The sequence below is a fragment of the Salpingoeca rosetta genome, assembly GCF_000188695.1.
Source record: "Salpingoeca rosetta unplaced genomic scaffold supercont1.3, whole genome shotgun sequence".
NCBI classification, from domain to species: domain Eukaryota; class Choanoflagellata; order Craspedida; family Salpingoecidae; genus Salpingoeca; species Salpingoeca rosetta.
In genome coordinates this window covers 759,235-779,234 of record NW_004754931.1, presented here as the reverse complement: position 1 = coordinate 779,234, position 20,000 = coordinate 759,235, and the positions used below count along the sequence as shown (strand labels likewise).

At 56.5% G+C, this 20,000-nt stretch overlaps 7 protein-coding genes across 7 annotated transcripts in view; 4 read left to right on the top strand and 3 right to left on the bottom strand.

The window, feature by feature from the left end:
• PTSG_01748 (uncharacterized protein) overlaps positions 1 to 863 on the top strand; it is a gene marked incomplete at both ends in the record, with an annotated part of 1,701 nt that extends 838 nt beyond the window's left edge. Inside the window, one exon of the mRNA XM_004997670.1 lies at positions 1 to 863. This exon is cut by the window's left edge and continues 838 nt beyond it. Within this exon, the coding sequence (XP_004997727.1) occupies positions 1 to 863 (863 nt within the window).
• Positions 864 to 1,668: 805 nt separating this feature from the next.
• Positions 1,669 to 3,608, bottom strand: PTSG_01747 (uncharacterized protein). Its single transcript, XM_004997669.1, has 5 exons — positions 3,172 to 3,608; positions 2,735 to 2,971; positions 2,412 to 2,456; positions 2,222 to 2,275; positions 1,669 to 1,979 (listed from the first exon to the last, which is right to left on the bottom strand). Exons 1-5 carry the CDS (start codon positions 3,530 to 3,532, stop codon positions 1,792 to 1,794), a joined length of 885 nt encoding a protein of 294 aa, XP_004997726.1. The 5' UTR covers positions 3,533 to 3,608; the 3' UTR covers positions 1,669 to 1,791.
• Positions 3,609 to 3,632: 24 nt separating this feature from the next.
• PTSG_01746 (WD repeat-containing protein 92) lies at positions 3,633 to 5,750 on the top strand (the record flags this gene model as incomplete). Its single annotated transcript, XM_004997668.1, has 6 exons — positions 3,633 to 4,084; positions 4,296 to 4,372; positions 4,488 to 4,538; positions 4,830 to 5,008; positions 5,195 to 5,386; positions 5,676 to 5,750. Exons 1-6 carry the CDS (start codon positions 3,810 to 3,812, stop codon positions 5,748 to 5,750), a joined length of 849 nt encoding a protein of 282 aa, XP_004997725.1. The 5' UTR covers positions 3,633 to 3,809.
• Positions 5,751 to 6,103: 353 nt separating this feature from the next.
• Positions 6,104 to 11,246, bottom strand: PTSG_01745 (exonuclease 1; the record flags this gene model as incomplete). Its single annotated transcript, XM_004997667.1, has 12 exons — positions 10,741 to 11,246; positions 10,332 to 10,451; positions 9,826 to 10,086; positions 9,496 to 9,554; positions 9,218 to 9,282; positions 8,891 to 8,989; positions 8,571 to 8,743; positions 8,101 to 8,161; positions 7,719 to 7,890; positions 7,331 to 7,452; positions 6,661 to 7,161; positions 6,104 to 6,370 (listed from the first exon to the last, which is right to left on the bottom strand). The coding sequence occupies exons 1-12, from the start codon at positions 10,899 to 10,901 to the stop codon at positions 6,104 to 6,106; spliced, it is 2,061 nt and encodes a 686-aa protein (XP_004997724.1). The 5' UTR covers positions 10,902 to 11,246.
• On the top strand, positions 11,238 to 18,036 carry PTSG_01744 (serine/threonine protein kinase). The gene is made up of 16 exons (XM_004997666.1): positions 11,238 to 11,276; positions 11,465 to 12,621; positions 12,922 to 13,173; positions 13,425 to 13,544; positions 13,710 to 13,784; positions 13,999 to 14,073; positions 14,354 to 14,422; positions 14,696 to 14,726; positions 14,887 to 15,080; positions 15,335 to 15,391; positions 15,573 to 15,881; positions 16,150 to 16,218; positions 16,458 to 16,562; positions 16,742 to 16,847; positions 17,132 to 17,208; positions 17,511 to 18,036. The coding sequence occupies exons 2-16, from the start codon at positions 11,602 to 11,604 to the stop codon at positions 17,595 to 17,597; spliced, it is 2,646 nt and encodes an 881-aa protein (XP_004997723.1). The 5' UTR covers positions 11,238 to 11,276; positions 11,465 to 11,601; the 3' UTR covers positions 17,598 to 18,036.
• A 154-nt stretch (positions 18,037 to 18,190) lies between these two features.
• PTSG_01743 (chorismate synthase) lies at positions 18,191 to 19,938 on the bottom strand (the record flags this gene model as incomplete). Its single annotated transcript, XM_004997665.1, has 3 exons — positions 19,610 to 19,938; positions 19,043 to 19,349; positions 18,191 to 18,808 (listed from the first exon to the last, which is right to left on the bottom strand). The coding sequence occupies exons 1-3, from the start codon at positions 19,687 to 19,689 to the stop codon at positions 18,191 to 18,193; spliced, it is 1,005 nt and encodes a 334-aa protein (XP_004997722.1). The 5' UTR covers positions 19,690 to 19,938.
• The window catches only part of PTSG_11780 (uncharacterized protein), an 8,506-nt gene continuing 8,416 nt past the window's right edge, over positions 19,911 to 20,000 (top strand). Inside the window, exon 1 of the mRNA XM_004997664.1 lies at positions 19,911 to 20,000. This exon is cut by the window's right edge and continues 747 nt beyond it. The gene's annotated coding sequence lies outside the window, so the exon portion shown is untranslated.

Sequence of the window (20,000 nt, the reverse complement as noted above, 5' to 3'; positions counted from 1 at the left end):
AAGGCACCGGATCCGCACAAGCGATTGTCACAGTCGACACTGTGAACGGCGGCCTGCTTTTATGCGGCGACGTCACCAACGACCGGAAAATCGACGACACTGGTGCTTCAACGTCATACTACGATCCTCGCGACGCCTACGTGATGCATCTTGACGACGACGGCAACAAGGAGTGGGAGACGTACCTCCGCCACGCGTCCAACGAGGAGTTCCGCGCATGTACAGTTGGCGCAGACGGCAGCATCTACGCCGCCGGCTTCACAACCGGCAGCCTGTACGGTGACACGAACCAAGGTGGTGACAGCGACGCCTTGGTCGTCAAGTTTGACAGCAATGGCACGTTCCTTTGGGGCAAGACGCACGGTGGCGATGCCCGGGACCAGTTCTACAGCATTGCCGTGTCGAGCAGCGGTGAAGTGTTTGTGGCCGGTCTAAGCGACAGCAGCAGCGCGCTCGGCAACCCGCCCAAAGGGAGTGTGGACAGCGTCTTTGCCCGCTTGAGCGCGGACGACGGCAGCATCGTGTGGGCATCCGACGAGCTTGCTACAAGCGGTGGCGACTATGGATTCACCGTGCTTGTTGACGATGCTGGCAACGCCGTGTTTTTCGGCGCGGCCTTCGGCGATGTTCTCGGGCAAACGCAGGATTCCGAAGTTGATCTCGTCGTTGCTGCCGCTAGACCCTCGGATGGCTCGATCATGTGGGGCGAGCTTGTCAGAACGGGACACGGTGCTGGAAGAGAGTTCATGCGTGGCGCACGCAGCAACAACGGCCGCATTGTTGCTGGCGGCTATCGTACTGGAGATGGAACGCTTGACGATCAGGACATAGCCCTGGTCCGCTTCTACGGACCAAACCCTTGAGCGTACGGCGTCTGCGGGCGCATGGTTGTGTGTTTGTCTGCTTGTTTCTTGCTTGTGTCAATACGCATGAGTGCTTAGTTGTTTGTGTGCGTGTGTGGGTGTGTTTGCGCATGTTTCTACGACACGCCGACGTGAGTGTGTGTGTGTGTGTCTGTGTGTACAAGGTGAAGAGTCATCACATCACTTTGTTTTCTCTGTATTTGAATCGGAAATATGTTTTGGCTGTGATTGATTTACGCTCTCAGTAATTATTGAATGAACCAAAGTGTAAGGGAAGCACACCCAAAGTGTTAGGGAAGCACACTTGACAATCTCAACTTTACACTGTGGCATGATGCGATGTGATGTCACAAACCCAGAACACCTACACCCATGCAAACATGAACGCAAGAAAGCAGTCGCTCCCCAATGCTATGTCGTTGTGTTTGTATTTCACTTCATGTCAGTCAAGGGCAAGCAAAGGAAACGGATGCAAATGGAAGAGCAGAGTACCCGCAGTAACGTGCACCGCAGTTCAACAACACCAACAAACCAAGAACGATCACCACAATGAGAAAGGGGAAGAGAGAAAGGACAGCGGAGCGACCGCAGCAAACAAAACAGCCACACCAATCTAAGGCAAATGCACTGTGCACATAGGTACGATATCAAGACAGAGAGAAAGCTACATGTATCTCAGCTGTCAGTCATCGCCAGCCTCACTGCTGTCCACAATCTCGTCACTGTCGGGCCCACTAGAAACAGATGGTGCGCGCACACAACACAAAACAGCCGTGTTGTTGTGCGCGTATTCGCCGTCACACACACACACACACACACACACACACACACACACACACACACACACACACACGACACGCCCACCCCCTGGTTACTACACGCGTCCTGCTACTCTCCAGAATCACCGCCACCAAAAACGATGCCACGCTCATCGCAGCTTTGTCAGCCCCTTGAACACGACGTCCTCCGGTTTGCCTGCAAGCACGAACCGCTGGCCGTCTGTAAAGTCGAGTGCGAGCGAGCTGATCTTGTGCGACGCGCCGGCTGCCTGCGCCTCAATGCTGCACATGGCCGAGTCCTTTGGGCCGTGCAGCTGGAACATCATCTGCAGCCCACCTGGTGTCAGGCAAAGCGCGCGCGTGTGTGAGTTGGACGGGAGGGGGGGGGGGATGGGAGTGGGACGTGTGGAGGTATGTCAGAGACCACAAATTGCAGCAAGCGTGAGCGAAGCCAAGCCTCAAGGCGAAACACGGACACAGGCATAGAAACAAGGACACAAGGACACAAGGACACAAGGATACAAGGACACAAGGATCCGAAGATACAAGGACACATACATACACACACACACAACGTACTCTTCTCGTGTTTAATGCGTGGGAGCCACTTGGTCGTGTCGAGAATCAAGCCGCCTGCCAAGCGAGAACAACATGGCGTGTCAACATGACATAAACACCCAACAGTTCACACATGTACGCGCGTCTCATCATTGCCATCCCTATCACGGCCGTGCCCCAGCATCACTACGTCTCTGTCAGCGTCCCGCACCTGTTGGTGCGTATGCTTTGAACTGGCCCACAGACATGCGTCCACCTGGTGATGGTGGTTCAAAGCGTGGGGTTGAAGTGGAGAGTCCAAGAACGAGTGCGTTGCACCATGAGCGAGGAGATGATGAGCAGAGCAACGAACCAGCTGTTTTCCTCGCACACAACGCAGCACACATACACACACACACACACACACACAGACTTGCACGCACGCCCAACAAGCGCACTCAATCATACCAGCACTCAGCACTCAGCACCCACACACACACTCACAAACATGCACCCACACATAATCACAAACATGCACACACATTAAACACGCACCAAACTTGTCGACAACAACCGGGGTCTTGGATACACGTCGCAACACGTCCTTGTACAGCGCCTCCGGGTGAAGCCCGCAGTAGCGGCGATACAGGATGGCAAAGCCAACCACCGCTAGCCCAGTTGTGATACCACCGAGATAGAACCCAAAGTACGTCACGTGCTTGAACGTCAGCGAACTCATGAACGACGAGGTCTTGAACATGAGGTAGCCCACTACACCAACTCCAGCCACACCTGCAGCAAAATCCATCGAAGCAGCGAGCAAGCATGGATGAGAATGGACGACCCTGCCGTCAAGAGGAGAGGCTGTTGCCACATCAAACAGGCGCATGGTGGCGGCGGACCACGAAGGACCAAGGCACGCTTCCCACGTCCGACCAAACACCAAGCGGCAGAAGAGCGCAGTCACACAGGGGTTCCTCCTGTGCACGTACCAGCAGATATCAGGAGGACTCGCCGCGTTTTTTGCTTCACAATCTGAAATGTGGACATGTGTGCACGCTGTTGAAGGAGCACGCGAGGCTGGAGCATACTCCTTGGCCTCGGTACAGCCATGCACTGCCGCTGCACATGTCGTGCGACTGCTGTCGTCGCCGATGCCGTTGTTAGCGTTCGCCTTGCTGCTCGAAGCAGTGACGGCACCGTCTCCGTTAATCTCCTGCTTGCTCTCCCCACCAGTGCTGTTGCTGTTGTTGTTGTTGCTGTTGTTGCTGTTGTTGTTGTTGTTGTTGTTGCTGATGATGCCAGCATGTGCTGGCCCATCCTCCCCAAGCTTCTTCGCAGCAGCAGCAGCATCACGTTTGTCGTGGTGGCGGAACAAAAAAGAGCGGTGCAGTTGCTTCTTGGTGCCGGTTATGGAGGTGTGTCGAACATCTTCCTGTTATTTTCCGCAACACAACGGCGCAGTGGCAACAAACACAACCCCCCCCACACACACACACACTGTCTCTCTCTCTCTCTCTCTGTCTCTCACTCACTCACTCGCTCACACACACACACACTCTCTCACTCACTCACTCACTCACTCACTCTCTCTCTCACTCTCACACACACAAAGAACACACGCCACACGATGGAGAAGCCGAACATCATTGAGCACATCCACCATGGTGTGAATTACACGTTGTTTGATGGGAAGTGGGTGCCATCCAGCGCGCGCTGCGTGTTGCTGGGTCAGCATGCACGAGGCACGGGCGCATTGGAGGTGCTGCACATGTCCAAGGGCAAACTCACCAGCGTCACAAGCGTATCCAAGCCAAGCGGGTTCAAATGTGGCACGTTCGGCGCCAGCCCGCTTGAGGAGCGCAGCCTTGCCACGGGCTGCTTTGACGGCTCCCTCTTCATCTGGTGTGTGCGTGCATGTGTGTCTGTATGGGTATGTGTGTTTGTGCATATATGTGCGTGCATATGTGTGTGTGTGTGTGTGTTCGTATATCTGCGAGTGGTGGGTTAAGTGTTTGTTGCGTGGACATAGCGTAATATGCTTTGTCCGAAGTGACACACGCCTCACTGCCTTTTTCTCCTGATTTGTCTCGTGTGTGTGTGTGTGTCACTGCAGGGACTTGGAACGGCTGGAGGTTCCGTTGTATCACGCCAAGGGCCACACAGAGATTGTCAACTGCATCGACGGCTGCGGTGAGCATGCTTTTGATTTCCTCATGGCCACGCTCGTGTTGCTTGTTGTCATGCTCCTTGCTTTGCTTTGCGCTGTTCAATGTTCTTATCGTGAGGAATGGCCACCTTGCTTCAGGTGGGTTGAAAGGCTCTGGAGCACCCGAGATCGTAACCGGCAGCCGAGATGGTACGTGTGAGCACACACGCATGGCTATGAGTGTGTGCATGGGCATATGGGTGCGTGTATGTGTGTTTGTGCGTGTGTGTGTTTGTGCGTGTGTGTGTGTGTGTGCGAGTGTGCGTGTGTGTGTGTTTGTGCGTGTGCGTGTGTGCGTGCGTGCGTGCGTGCGTGCGTGCGTGTGTGTGTGTGTGTGTGTGTGTGCGTGTTGCCCCTGCGCTCCTCCTGCTTCGGTCATTGACCAAAGTGTGCCAAGCGTCACGGCTGACTGTTTGGCCTGCCAATTGTCCTCACCACCAGGGTCAGTAAAGGTGTGGGACCCAAGGCAGCCGGACGAGCCTGTAGTGGACATCTCGCCCGAGGAAGGGCAGCCAAAGCGCGACTGCTGGGCAGTTGCATTTGGTAACACAGCTCCCTTTCGCACCTGTCACAAGAGGCCAGAGAGCCGGGGGGGGGGGGAAGAGAGCGAGTCTGTCTTCGTGTGCCCGCGTGTGTCTGCGCGAGCGTTCATGTGTACACGTGCGCTTGTTTGCTACCTTCCACACACGCACACACACCTGAACACAATCAACACGCACACTTGAACACGTGCACACGCACACATCAACGCACACATGCACACACACACTCTGTCGACGGTGTGGGTTGGGCGCCACTCGCCGCAGGACCGCGACGTGTTTGTCACGTGCGGCGGCAACGGCAGCGTCAATCTGTGGAAGTACCACTACCCAAAGGCGCGTCAGGTCAAGGACGAAGAAACTGGGGAGATGCTTGGCGTGGCCGGCACCATGCGCCTCATCAACAACTCGGTCATCTCCACACAGCCAATCAACAGCTTCGACTGGCACACAGACATGGTGTGTGTGTGTGTGTGTGTGTGTGTGTGTGTGTGTGTGTGTGTGTGTGTGTGTGTGTGTGTGTGTGTGTGTGTGTGTGTACGCGTGACCGCACCCGTGTTTGCATGTCGTTTATGGTGTTTTGGCTGCTGCTTATGATCACCTTCTGCGCAATTCCAAACAAAAAGACAACACAAACCAAAACACAACGATAACACACAACCACACCACCACCACTTCTTCATCTCACCATCTGCCGCCGTCCCCCCCCCCCCACTTCCCATCCCCAAACACACACCACCACAACTAGCGCGGGCTGAGCTTGACGACGAGCTTCGACCAGACGGCGCGCGTCTGCCTCATCACCAACCTCAACCTCGTGTGACCCGTGCAAACCCGTCCAGCTCCGCCAACACCGCCATCGCACCTTGACCACTGCCGCCCTTCTTGTACATGCCACACACCCCATCCTCATCGCCATTTCCAGCTTCTTCGTCGTCACCGTCGTCGTCTTCGTCACCTTCGCATTCGCTCGTGCTGTTGATGGGTCTCCGCCGTCCAGCCCTGCTGCCCTTGCTGCCCTTGCTGCCCTTGCTGCTGCGTGCGGTTGGTGTCACTGCTGCCGTGTGCACGTCCATATAAACAGCACTGTCATCCAGCGTTGACATCTCGCGCCCGCCCTCGCTTGACTTCAATCCCACCCCACCATCACTGCGATACTTGTCGCCAGCATTAGTATCATCGTCGTTTTGTGCAATGCACATGCGTGGGCGGTGTGCAAATGCGTCCAGCTGTGCAGACGCGCGGCGCACTGCACACGCAATCGACCTTGATGACGAGGACGACGACGAGGATGACGTGACGAGTGGCGGGGGAGAGGTTGGTGATGATCGCCGGCTGTTGTGCATTGATGGCGATGGCGACGCTGTCGACGTCGGCGTGGCGCCCGAAAACACATCCGCACACGATGATGCTGGCGACGACAATGACGACATGCCTGCGCTGCTGGTGATCGAGGAGGTGACGGTCATTGTTGTCGTTCCACCGTCTGCACTCATCGCTTCAGCTGCTGCTGTTGTTGTTGTCTTGACGCTCTGGATCTTGAAGAACTTGCTGACGACCCGCCTGCCGTCGGTGCTGTGGCGCCGCTTAGAGAGACCAACGCTGCGGGCACGGCGCAGCGAACCTGCACCCCCAGACACACGCCCGCCACCATCGTTGCTGCTGCTGCTGCTGCTGCTGCTGCTGGGCGATGACAGCGGGGAAGGGCACGTGTGGCGGTGGCGGTCACGCACCGCTGACGACTCGCGGGAGACAGAGATGGACGAGCACGAAATCGACCGCCCGAACTTGGACGCAGCCGTGGGGGGCGCAAGCCCATCCGTCACCTCGTGTGCAACATCACCATCGTCGTCGTCGTCATCATCATCGTCGTTGTGGTCGTCGTCACCGTCGTCATCTTCAATCTCATCGGCAGTGTTCTTGCTGTTTGCATGGTTGCTGTTCTCCTTTCCAGCGCCTTCGCCCTCTGCGTCGACCTCCTCCTCCTCCTCAATGTCATCCTCATCATCATCAACAATCCTCTTCCGGGCCCTCCCCCGAACCCCCATTCTTTGCTTCTCATCCTCACCCTCATCCTCAACACCACCACCACCATCGTTGTCGCGTGCGGTGCAGGTGCTGGTTGACGCGGGCCTGCGCCCCTTGGTTGCTCCCGGCGGCCGGAACGACCTGCGCGCTGCTGCCGACACACGGGACGTGTACGCAGGCTGCTGCTGCTGCTGCTGTTGCTGCGGCTGTGATGATGATGACGAGGGTGAAGCGTAAGGCGATGGCGACAGGCGTGCGCGCCGCGCTGTTACAGTGGTGGAGGGGAACGACGGCGACGACGATGACGAGCGACGAAAGTGCGCAGACAGCAGCGCCCCCGTCGTCGACGTCGCAGCAGCGGCCGTTCGAGCTGACGATGATGACGATGATGGTGACGCTGACGATGGCAGTGATGGGCGGCTGTTGCGCCGTGTTAGGGACGCCAGCAGTGACGGTGATGACTTGGATGACGAAGACGACAGCGGGAACCCGCGCTGCTGGTGGTGGTGGCGGTGTGGTGGCGATGGGGTTGTGAGCGGGTGGCGGCGTGGCGTGTGCTCAAAACGAGCAAACACATCGTCAAGGTGCATCGGGCTCGATTGCTGCTGCTGGTGCTGCTGCCGGTGCCGGTGCTGCCGTTTGGTATGCTGCCTGTGGAAACCTGGCGCGGTGCTCCCGTCTCCCATATCATTCGCCGCCACCACCACCTCCCCCTTCGTCTGTTGCTGCGTGGTGTCGTCGTCGTTGCTGCTGTCGTGGCGACGTGGTGTGGCGGCGTGCTTGCCGAGTCTGCGGGCGGATGCTGTGATGAAGCTGTCGAGCTTGGCCTGCTTCTCGCGCTGGAGAATGGCTGGATTCACGCGCGCACGTGACAACGACGACGACGACGACGACGACGATGATGATGAGGACGACGACTCGTCTGGGAACGGCTCCTAAAGAGGCGTGAAGCGCATGGATGTGAATGGGTGGACGGATGAGTGGTGGTAATCGTGGTGGTGATGGTGAGGGCATGCATGGTCGGGCGGAGCAAAACGGGTCTCAGAAGTCAGGTGAGGTGAAGGAAGAGTATCAACTCGGCGTGCACCCGCAGAGCGAACAGCGTGGTGGGGATAGTGGTGCTATTTGGCTTAACATATCATTACCAGGGTGGTGGGGTGGAGCTCTCCCTTGCACATTCGCACGGCCACATCTGCATCCAGCATGCTGTCAACATTGCAAGCCAAGGCGCTTGTGATAGTGTGAAGAACCACAACACGACCTTCTGCATATCGAACACAGGAAATACACACAGTGCAGGCAGGCATCCAGGTCGACAGACTGACAGAAGCACACACACACACACACACACAGGCGCAAACACACACACACACACACGCAGACACACACACACACACACAGGCGCAAACACACACACACAGACACAAACACACACAGACGCAAGCACACACACAGAGACGCAAACACACACACAGACAAACACAGACGCAGACGCAAACACACACACACACAGACACAAACACACACAGACGCAAGCACACACACAGAGACGCAAACACACACACAGACAAACACAGACGCAGACGCAAACACGCAAACACACACGATCACGAACCAGCCAGCAAAGGCGATGCTGTGGTCTGGGACGCGCGGCGGTGTGAGGCGGCGCACGGTGGAGGTGACGGGGTCATACACGGGCTGGTGGTCAAACGTCAGCTCGGCGCGTCGGAACATTTCTGCATAGTCCGCAGGGACGCGGATACCGCGTGATGCAATCACCTGCACAATCTGTCATGGTGGTGGTGGTGGCAAGAGTGTGTGGATGAGGTCACACGTGTGAAAGTGGGGCGGAGATGCCAACAACGCGTTCAGTTCACACATACACACACACATGTGCACGCACATGCACAACATGCACACATGTACCATGACAACCTTGTCGATGTTGTCGTGGATCTTGGCAATCTTGAATGCCGTCTTGACACCAAGACCCGTTGGAGAGGGAAGGTAATCGCAGCCAGCAAGGATGCACATCTGCACGCGAGGTTGAAGCGCGCGCGCGTGTGTGTGAGCGAGTGCGTGTGTGTGTGTGTGTGTGTGTGTGTGTGTGTGTGTGTGTGTGTGGAGGTGAGCGCAAGTGAGAGGTGGCGGTACGTGTTGTTTGGGTGCGCCACTCCTGCACGCAGAGTGCAAAGCGACACTGCAACGCTCATGTTGCTTGTCGACACGTTGCATCACACACACACTCTCTCTCTGGCATACCTTTCGGAACTGGCGCTGTGTCCAGCTCATGAAGTTGATGGTGGTGGAAATCTGTGCCCCTTGAACTGCACACATGTACATGTACACACGCACAGAGGGCGAGAGGAAACGTCGATCAGTATCGTCAATCATCAGCTGCAGCTGTAGCAGTGAGAACAGCAGGCGAGCGGCACCGCTGAACACGTGACTTGGACACGGACCAGTCCCGTTATCACCACCATCACCACCATCACCACCATCACCACCATCACCACCAGGACAGACACGAGCGGACGTACACAGGCGCTGCATGCGGATCTCCTGGCCAGTGCCATACTCGTCCATCTTGAACAGCACCCTGAAGTGTTGGTGGCAGTCGACGTTGGTGGTGTTTGGTTGGTTGCGGAGATGCATACAAGCAAGCACGAAAGAGTGAACAGAGCCGAAAGAGTGAACAGAGCAACAACAACAACGCAAACAAACAACAACAACAGCAACAACAACAAACAAACAAACAAACAACAGCAACAACAACAAACAACAACATGCATAAACAAACACGTAAGGCACGAGTAAATCCCCCTCCAACACACACACACACACACACACACACACACACACACACACACCTTGGGCAGCCGTAGACGAGCAGGTCAGAGTCCTCAGTGATGACCGCGTGCACGTACTTGCTGGTGGCCAGAAACGCCAGCTGCGCATCTGCCTCGTACGGCGCAACCACACACTCAATCCCCGCCGCCCTGCACGCGCGCACCAGCGCATGTCCAATCTCTGGCGTAATGTCGATGGCGCGTTGGAAGTGCTCCAGCGCCTTTGAGCGGTGGCCCGCGCGCAGCAAGTCTGTTCCTTGCTTTAGATGGTTTCTCCGAGATCTGACAGGACAAGCACGTGTGTGTGTGTGTGAGTGTGTATGAGTGTGTGTGTGTGTCTGTGAGAGAGAGTGTGTGTGTACGTGATGGTGGACGTGCAAACAACCAATCCATCAGCCTCTGTGTGTGTGTGTGTGTGTGTGTGTGTGTGTGTGTGTGTGTGTGTGTGTGTGTGTGTGTGAGGGCGTGTCGACAGGGCGATTGGGTGTAAAAACCGCGACTGTGCAACGTGGAGACTGCTCACGTACTCTCTTCGCTGTTTCTCTTCTTCGCCCTTTGAGGGAAGGTTTCTGCCGTCCAACACGACAACAGGGGTCACGCCGTAATGCTGTAGCATTGCCAGCCGCTTCATGCAATATTGGATGTGCCTGCGGTTTTTGTGGCAAGTTGCAGTGCAAAGGGTGGGGGGGGGAAGAGCACAACAGTGAGTGAGAGTGAGTGAGAGGGAGTGAGAGGGAGTAGAGGAGAGAGTGAGACACACACACACATACACGCACATGTACATCCACACACACACACACACACACACACACACACACACACACACACACACACACACACACAGAGGCAGATGGGTTGGGTGTTTGCACGTCCACCATCCCTACCAACGCTGACCCGCTCTCCTTCCTGCCCCTCTTCGCGGCATATGAAACGTACAGGTCAGTCTTCTTGCCCATGGCCAGGTCTGCCGCACATCCATATGCGCCACGATGGAGCCAGCAGTACGAGTCAACGGCCACTTTCTTTCCCGCATACGCCTTGATGTGCATCTCCTGCGTTGCAGGCTGCAACAGCTGTAACAGTCCTTGAATTCCCATCCTGGCACAGCGCGCGCGTGTGCTTGTACGTGTGTGCCTTGTGTGGTTTTGTGCGTGCGGCGTGTCAGCCGGTGTTGTCGTTTTCCCGTCGCTGTCGTCGTCGTCGTCGTTGCTATTGTCCTTGTCGGTGCTAGTCCCCCACCCAATACAACAGCCAATCCGCGCACACGCCTCGGCTTGACACACACTCACACACACACGGAAACACGCGCACACACACTCTCACACAAACACGAAGACGCACACACACACAGCGTCTTCACTGGCTGCCGGCGGCGCTCAAACGCGTTCAAGCAGTTGGCGGGCAATCGTGGCGAATCGCGAATATCTTCTCACAAAAATCTCACCCACAGGTTTCTCAAGAAGACAAGCAAGGTGGGGCTGCGTCTTCGTCTTGTTTGGTGTGGTGCGCGGTTGTGGAGGGGAGGTTGCAAGCCGTGCACGCCACCCTGCCAAGTTGCCTACCTGCCTGCCACCCTGCCTGCCTGCCGACGTGTCTGCAAACAGCTGTTGGGTCTTTGCCTCACTCACACATCAAACTCGTGCGTGCCTCTCACGCGCAGGGCAACAAATCAACAGCAGCGCACGACGTGACGCACGACGCACCAAACGCACCCGCGCACAACCGTACCCCAATCACAAGCAAGCGAGCAAGCAAGCGTTCAACCTTGCCTGACGGCGCAACGCGTACCGGTCGGTGATGGTGTGGACTACAGCAGATGCAGAGCTGTGGCTTGTGTTTGTTGTTTGTATACTTGTGACCGCCGTCTCCGTTGCCCTCTTGTTTTGGTACAAGCTCCGCAAATCCACCAGCGGCGTCGTTGAACTGGACGACGAGGTTGTGTTGGGGGATCCATCGCTTCGCAACCACTCCCGCAACAAAACCGCGCCAGCAGGCAACGGCAACGCCTATCAGCAACAGCACCCGGCGGACGGTGATCCAGCAGCACCGCTGCCACAACTACCGCGCAACAGCAGCAGGCGCAGCCAGGCCTGGACACTCGACGACGACAACAACGAGAACAGCGACAAGGGCGACAACGGCGCCAAAGTAGACGGCGACGGTACCAGCAGCGCCAACGGCAGCCACCACGCAGGGCTTTTGGTTGGCCCAGGAACCCCAACCCCACTCACGGTCCCCGCAAACGCCTCTGCCGGCACGCCGCACCGCACGCTTGTGGACGCGGGCGAAAGCGCCAACACCACCCTCAGCCAATCACCGCCCCACCTGCAGCAGCAAGGCCGCGCCAGCTCCAGCCGCAGTGCACGCCTGTTCAGCCGACTCAGGGGCACAAGCAAGTCCGGAAGCACCACACCGCTGCAGACGCCGCGGGGAGCAGGGCGAGGCAGTGCAGGAGCCGCAGCAGACATGCGCACCACGCGCCACCATGCCTTTGACACGCCAGACCACCCGGGCAAGACCCTCCCGCAGCTGCTGCAGTCGACGGCCATCGCAGCCGAGGACGTGCGCGTGACGAAGAAGGAGTCTCCACTGGACACGCAGTTCATTGGGCGGTTCAGGCGGCCACGCGACCGCACACGTGCGCCGGGTGCCTTCCCCGTGGAGGCGCACATCATTGAGTTCTCGAATGATAAGCAGCGGGACCAGGATCTCCTTGCAGGCTTTGCCACCAAGTATGAAGGGTTTGTGTGCGAGTTTATCCAGGCGTTTTACGGCCTGTGCCAGCCCGTGCCAGGCAAGACGTGGCTTCTCCTAGAGGTGAGCGTGTGTGTGTGTGTGCTTGTGCTTGTGCTTGTGCTTGTGCTTGTGCTTGTGCTTGTGCTTGTGCTTGTGCTTGTGCTTGTGCTTGTGTGTGTGTGCTTGTGTGTGTTTGTGTGTGCTTGTGTGTGTGTTTGTGTGTATGTGTGTGTGTCAGGGATGCTTTGCATGTTTGCATGGAGGGTGATCCAGCGTGTCTGTAAGTGCCATAGCCCCCATCCTTCCTCCTCCTTCTCTCCAACACCTCACCGAATCTTACACGCACCACCACCACCACCACCACCATAACCACTACCACAGCGGCTGACCCCCGTGACGCTGCTGGGAGCGGCGCAGCAGTTGCAGCAGCAGCACCGCGAGCTTCTGCCGCACGAACACGTGCACTTTCTCAGCCAGGTCACCGCCGCCTTGCACTACCTGCACGGCAACAACATCTGCCACGGGTACCTTCGTCTTGACCAGTGCCACATCACGCCACAGAACACCATCCGCCTCGCCAGCTTCGACGCCTTTCGCCGGCTCCAGCTCCCCTACACACACGACGACGACGTGGTGCGTGCTGGTGTGTGCGTGTGCTTGTGTGTGCGTGTGCTCGTGTGCGTGCTTGCGTGCGCGTGCTTGCGTGTGCGTGCTTGTGTGCGTGTTTCTGCGTGTGCATGAGCGCTTGTTCATGTTCTATCATCCGATGCAACCATCCCCCCTCCCTCGCCCAACACCCAACACCCCTTACGCTCTCTCCTCACTCAACACCCAACACCCCTTACGCTCTCTCCTCTCCCCTGTGCCATCACCACCGCCGGCAGTACAATGCACCGGAGCTCATCCAGGACCGCTCTGCCGTGGCCGACGCCGCGTGCGACGTGTGGTCGTTTGCTGTGCTGGCCTGGCAGCTCGCAGCGCCAACCACCCGCCCATACGCAAAGGTCCCACGCTGGAGAGCGAAGGAGAAAGGAGGCGGCTGTATTCGTGTGTGTGTGTGTGTTGTGGCCACACGACGACCATCGCCACGACTTTTCCTCTCACCATCTACACACCACCACCACCACCATCTACACACCTCCACCTCCACCTCCTTATTGCATTGCCAGATATCTGTGAGCCGGCTGCTGGCGCATCTGCAGAGCGGCGGGCGGCTGGAGAAACCAGATGGCATGCAGGACGAGGTGCGAACATTATCTGCAATCCATGCGCCGTGCTGCCACAGTGGTGGTTGAGATGGTCGTTGTCATGTTGTACACGGGCTCTTATCATCCTCTTGGATCAGAAGAGGTTTCAAGAGCACACACACACACACACACACACACACACACACACACACACACGTGCGCACGACGTCTGTTCCCTGCTGGCGTCTCACATGTGCGTGTGTATCGTCAGGTGTACGACCTACTGCTGTCGTGCTGGAGCATTCGCGCCGCGGATCGCCCGCCCAGCGAGGCCCTCCACAGACAGGTGCTGCTCACGCTATTGATGGCGGCGGTGGCGAAGTTGCTGTTCATTATGTTGCGGCTCATTGTTTTGACACCTGCACACGCATGCAACTGCGCATCAGTGAAGATTGCGTCCGTTATCGACGTCATCATCATCATCATCATCATCATCATCATCATCATCATCATCATCATCATCATCATCATCATCATCATCATCATCATCATCATCATCACCACCACCACCACCATCATCATCATCATCATCACACACATCTTGCCGTGCTTCACTCTTGTACCAGATGCTTGACCTGCGGTATCAGCACTCGGCGCCCACGCGCCAGCTCAAGGACCTCCTGCCAGCCCTCAAGGTGTGCGCACACGTGAGAACATTATTGCATGTTTGTGTGTGTGTGTGTGTGTGTGTGTGTGTGTGTGTGTGTGTGTGTGTGTTGAGGATAGTCTGTGTCAGCGTGTGTGTGTGTAAGTGGATGTGCCACTGTGTCAGTGTGTGTGTGTGTGTGTGTGTTTGTGTCACTTTCTTGGCTCAAGCAGTCATCACTTTGCACTCATCCCACTTTCACGTCCACTCACACGCGTGCACCTCCTCTCGTCCTGTTGTGCACCCCCCACCCTCAATCCAGCCGTCGCATTCCTCCGTTGTGCTTGATTACGGTACGGTCCACGCCTGCAGCGCGTGCCAACGCATGCATGCATGCACTCATGCACACATGCGCACATCCACACTTGCATGCTTTTGCGCCCACGCAGCAGCATCAACCACTCAACCATTCCCTCACACCACCATCGTCACCACTCCCTACCCTCCCGTCAGGAGCACCCATCACCCAGCGCAACATGAGCGACGACGATGACGACGATGACATTGGAGAGATCAACCCATATGCCGTCGCCTCGAGCGTTCTCCCTGCGAGCGATGGTTCAGCAGCCTTTGATGATGATGATGATGATGATGATGACGACGACGATGATGATGAGAAGGACCCCAATGCCGTCTACGCAACACCGGTGCGTGTGTGTCTCGCTTGTTTTATGTGTTGTGTTGTGTGTGTGTGTGTGTGCGGGGGAGGGGGTATCAGGCATGTGCACTTGATATTTTGTGTGTGTGTGTGTGTGTGTCTTGTGCTGTGCCTTGTGTGTGTGTTGTGTTGTGCCTTGTGTGTGTTTGTGTGTGTGTGTGTGTGTCTGACGAGCGAGCAGCGGGAGCACTTCTGACGACAGCATTGCCTCCATCGCCCTTCGTTCCTCCATTTCCGTTTCAGGTGAAGCGCTCCGACCGCGCTGTCGTCACCTTTCCAAACCCGCCACCGCTGCCATCGGTGTGTGATCCACACTAGCATGAGGAAATATGTGTGTGCATGTGTGTGTGTGCGACTTTGTCTTCACGTCAATACCCGCACAAAAACATGAACTAACCCCCTCCCCCCCCCCCCAACACGCGCGCACGCACCACCACCACAACAACAACCAACGTCTGTGGTTTCCACATGCGCGTGGCAGCGCTCGTACGATCGCTCGAGCATGCAGGAGCTGGTTGACCCCGTGGACGGAGCACCATCAGCGTCCGCACCAGCGCAGAGGCCAACGACGAAACCAAAGCCGAAGCCGCGTCCATCAAAGCAACGCGAACAACAGCAGCCGCAGTTACATGCACCCTCAGCTTCATCAACAGGTGCTGTCACACCACCACTGCAGCCAGCATCACCGTCATCAGCACCAGCACCAGCACAGGCGCCAACATCGTCATCGTCAACACGTGGACGGGAGCGGAAGCAGCAGGAGGACGAGGCAGAGGAGGATGACAAGGCGGTGAGCACGCGAGAGGTGTGGAGATTGGACGCATGGGTGTGCGTGTTGGTTCGATTGATCGGTTGTTTCATTACCATGTTAGTGCGCGCGCACTTTTGCAGGTGTGCAGGTGTGTATGTGTGTATGTGTGCGTGCGTGTATGTGCGTGTGTATGTGTGTGCGTGTGTGCGTTGTTGAGCGACGTTGTTGTTGAGTGACACCAAGTGTCCATTTCGCGTGCAGTGTCTCACGTGCGTATGCGTTGTTTTCGCATTTCTCTCGGCTCCAGCACCTGACTGCGCAGTGGTATCTTGCAAACCACCAGAAGAAGGCAGCACAGAATCTCATGCGGCAATCGGTATGAACACTGCTGTGTGTGTGTGAATGTGATTGTGTCGTGCGTGGTCGTCGTGTTGTGCATGGTGATATCTGACATGCGTGCTGGCTTTCCCCACATGCGATGTACTCTGCATTGTTTGCAATCTCTTTCGGGCACCTCATCCCAAACAACACCATGCATGCACGCGTGTATCTTTACTTCTGTTGTATGTCTGTTGTGTGTGTGTGTGTGTGTGTGCTCTCTGGTGTTCGTGATAGGACATGCAAGATGGGACGTTCCTTGTGCGCCCGAGCAAGACTGGGGACTCGTTTGTTCTCCTCGTTGCCTTTGAGGGCACCATCCACACATACCGCATCCACGTGGTTTGTCAAGTCAAGCGATGGAAACATGGAAAGGGGGGGGGGGAGGGAGTGCCTTCCACGGTGATGTGATGTGTGTGTGTGTGTGTGTGCGTGTACTCTAATATACCACACATGCGCGCGCACACAACGATGGTCACTCACCAAACACACGACACCTTGCGTACATGCACACTCAACAGGAGGAAGGTGCAACGCCTGACAAGTGTTGGTACTTCATTAACAAAGCAAACAGCTTCCCCACCCTCTCTCGTCTCATCGAATTCTACAGGCAGCCATCTCTCCCTGGTCTGTCTTTGTTGCTGCTGCTGCTGCTATTGCCATTGCTGTTGTTGCTGTTGCTGCTGCTGCTGTTGCTGCTGCTGCTGTTGCTGCAATATCTCCAACTCTCCGTATGGTGTGCTCACCCCGCTGCTTTGCTATCATCCTCACTCACTCCCACAACACACGCATACACACACACACACACACACACACACACACACACACACACACACACACACACACACACACACACACACACACACACACACACACACACACACACACACACACACGACTGCTGCTGACAGCGGGCACGAAGAAGCTGCGCACCCGTCTTCGGTTTCCGTGCCAGCGACCGGTGCAGGACATGTCGTACACATCCGAGGTTGGTGTACATGCGTGTGCACACACACACATGTGGAGAAAGCTCTCACAGATGTGTACTGGTTTGCAACCCAGGGTTCTTCAACCCTGTTCGTGGCCCTCCACACAAAACGTTCACACACACACACACACACACGCACGCGCACACACACACACACACACACACACACACACACACACACACACACACACACACACACACACACACACACACACACACGCACACACACACCCATCCTCATGCATTGACACACATGTATACACACTCACCCACATTCGGTTGCATTGCGGCACCATCGCCAGCTTGCGTCGACGGAGCGGAGCTTGACGCGGCGACAGCGGATGGGACTGAACGATTTGGACGACTCGTACCCGCTCACAGAGCTGTAGCCAATGATGATGATGATGATGATGATGATGATGATGATGATGATGATGATGATGATGATGATGATGGTGATACTGTCTCTGTCGCTTTGTAGGGACTATCTAAGAATGACATGTGGGTCTTATTGTTTGTTTGCATCTTCCTTGTGTGTTTTTTCTGTCTTGCATCGTGTGCCCCTTGCTGCTTTTCCTTTATCGCCCAACCTGTTTTCTGTTACAGTCGAGCATGCATCTCCTCTTGCCCCCCTGCCCCCCCCTCTCTCTGTGTCTCTGTCTCCACATCTGTCCACGCTTGCCCCACCACAAACAACACACACGCACTCGCCCCCCTTCCTGTGTGCTTCTCTTTCTGGCTCTTTCAGCCCTGCATCTCCCTTTGGTTTGCCTTGCTTTTCGGTCCATTACTAGTTGATATTGAAGTGAACGCGACAGCCCTCAAGCACTAACGTCAATTTGAGCAACAGAAGGTGATGCAGAGAAGCAGGAGCAATTTGACAAGAGTCCACGCACACACACACACACACACACACACACACACACACACAAAAGCAAGCAAACAAACAAACACACACACATACATACATACACACACAAAGTCAGTAGCCGAGCACGAGGCTTGATGACGAGGCGTAGCTCGGCGCTCCAAACAGCCGGCGCCCAAGGTAGACGCCCGCCAACACGCCAGCGACAATCAGCCCAGGATACAGGTACCTGGTGGGGATGGCCCTTGCATCGGCCTCAACGCGCTTCTGCAGCCGCTTCTGGTACTGCTCCTTCAGCCGCAGCTCGCGGTCGTAGCGCACGCGCAGGTCCTCGGCAGACAGCGCGTCGACATCGTTGCTGCCAACACCGGCGTGGCGTGGCGTGGCCCCCTGTCGAGCCAACTGTGCAAGCGCGGCGTCGGCGAGCACAAGCGCAGCCATGCTCTCCACAATGGGCACGGCGCGCGGCACAACGCACGGGTCGTGTCGCCCCTTTGCCGCCACCACGTCCTTCTCGCCGCTGAAGTTGGCCGAGGTCTGCGCCTGCCCAATGGTGGCGGGAGGTTTGAATGCGACGCGGAAATAGATGCTTTCGCCATTGCTGATGCCACCCTGAATGCCGCCGCTGTTGTTGGTCTCCGTGCCCAGCGACGTGCCTTTCTTCACAAACGCGTCGTTATGCTCAGACCCACGCAGCTTTGTGCCCTCAAAGCCAGTCCCAATCTCAAATCCCTGCAGCGAACATGACGTCGTGAAGATGGTGGTGGTGGTGGTGAAGGGGACAGCGGGGATGCATGTGGAATGTGAAGGAATGTGTTACGGTCGCATATACCAAATCAACAAACGTACAACACATCAAACATTGTTACACTCAAGAAGCACACACACACACACATGCGCACACACATGCACACACACACACACACACACACACACACACACACACACACAAGCATCACCTCGTACCGTCTCGCGTGCGCTGGAACGACCGCCACCACTGGACGCATGCACGCCGTACTTGGTTGTGTACGTGTAGTCGGCGTGCGATGGGCGCGGGGCATGCCGCGTGGAGTTGTAGTCGCCTGGCTTCTGGTCCTTGTTTGCCACGAACAGCGCAACTGGCGTGCCCAGCGTTCGGCCAGACTCCGTGCCAGAGAGGATTGAGACCTTGTCTGCCTCGTTGCGTGGGGTGGTGAGCTTGCTCTGTCCTGGACGGCGGCGTGTCAGCTGCGGCTGGATGTCCTCCTCCGACAGCTCCAGCAGCGGCGGCACCCTTGATCCCGTGGTAGTGTGTGCATGTGTGTGTGTGCATGTGTGTGTGTGCATGTGTGTGTGATTGTACAGTGTGTATGTGAGTATGTGCATGTACATGTGTGTATGTGTATGTGAATGAACATGTGTGTGACAGTACACGTGTGTGTGTATTTGATCGTGCACCAAAGCGTTCACAGCACACATACACACATGCACACATGCACACTCGTGCTCGCATTCACCAGCAAGCCTTTGTTCACTGTCACGGCCGTAACTCACCCATCGACGATGCAGCCAACGCCTTTGCAGTGCGACTCGCCAAAGGTCGTCACGCGAAAGTACTTCCCAAACGTGCTCATCCTCGCCCGTGCGGGTGCTCAACTTGCCTCCACCTAACCAAACACCGTTCGATCGACTGTGCGAGCACGAGTGTTCACACACGCGACACACACACACGCGACACACACACACGCGACACACACACGCACACGCACACCACAACACTTCGCGTCAACCACGCAGCTGTCCTTGCTTGCTTGCTTGCTTGCTTCTTGCTCTCTGACTGCGCGATTTTCGTTCTTGCGTAGTGTGTGCGCTTGGTGTTTTGCTGACGAAGATTGACGCCAACACAACGAACAAGGAAGCCAGAAGAAGGAAGCTTGGTCTGATC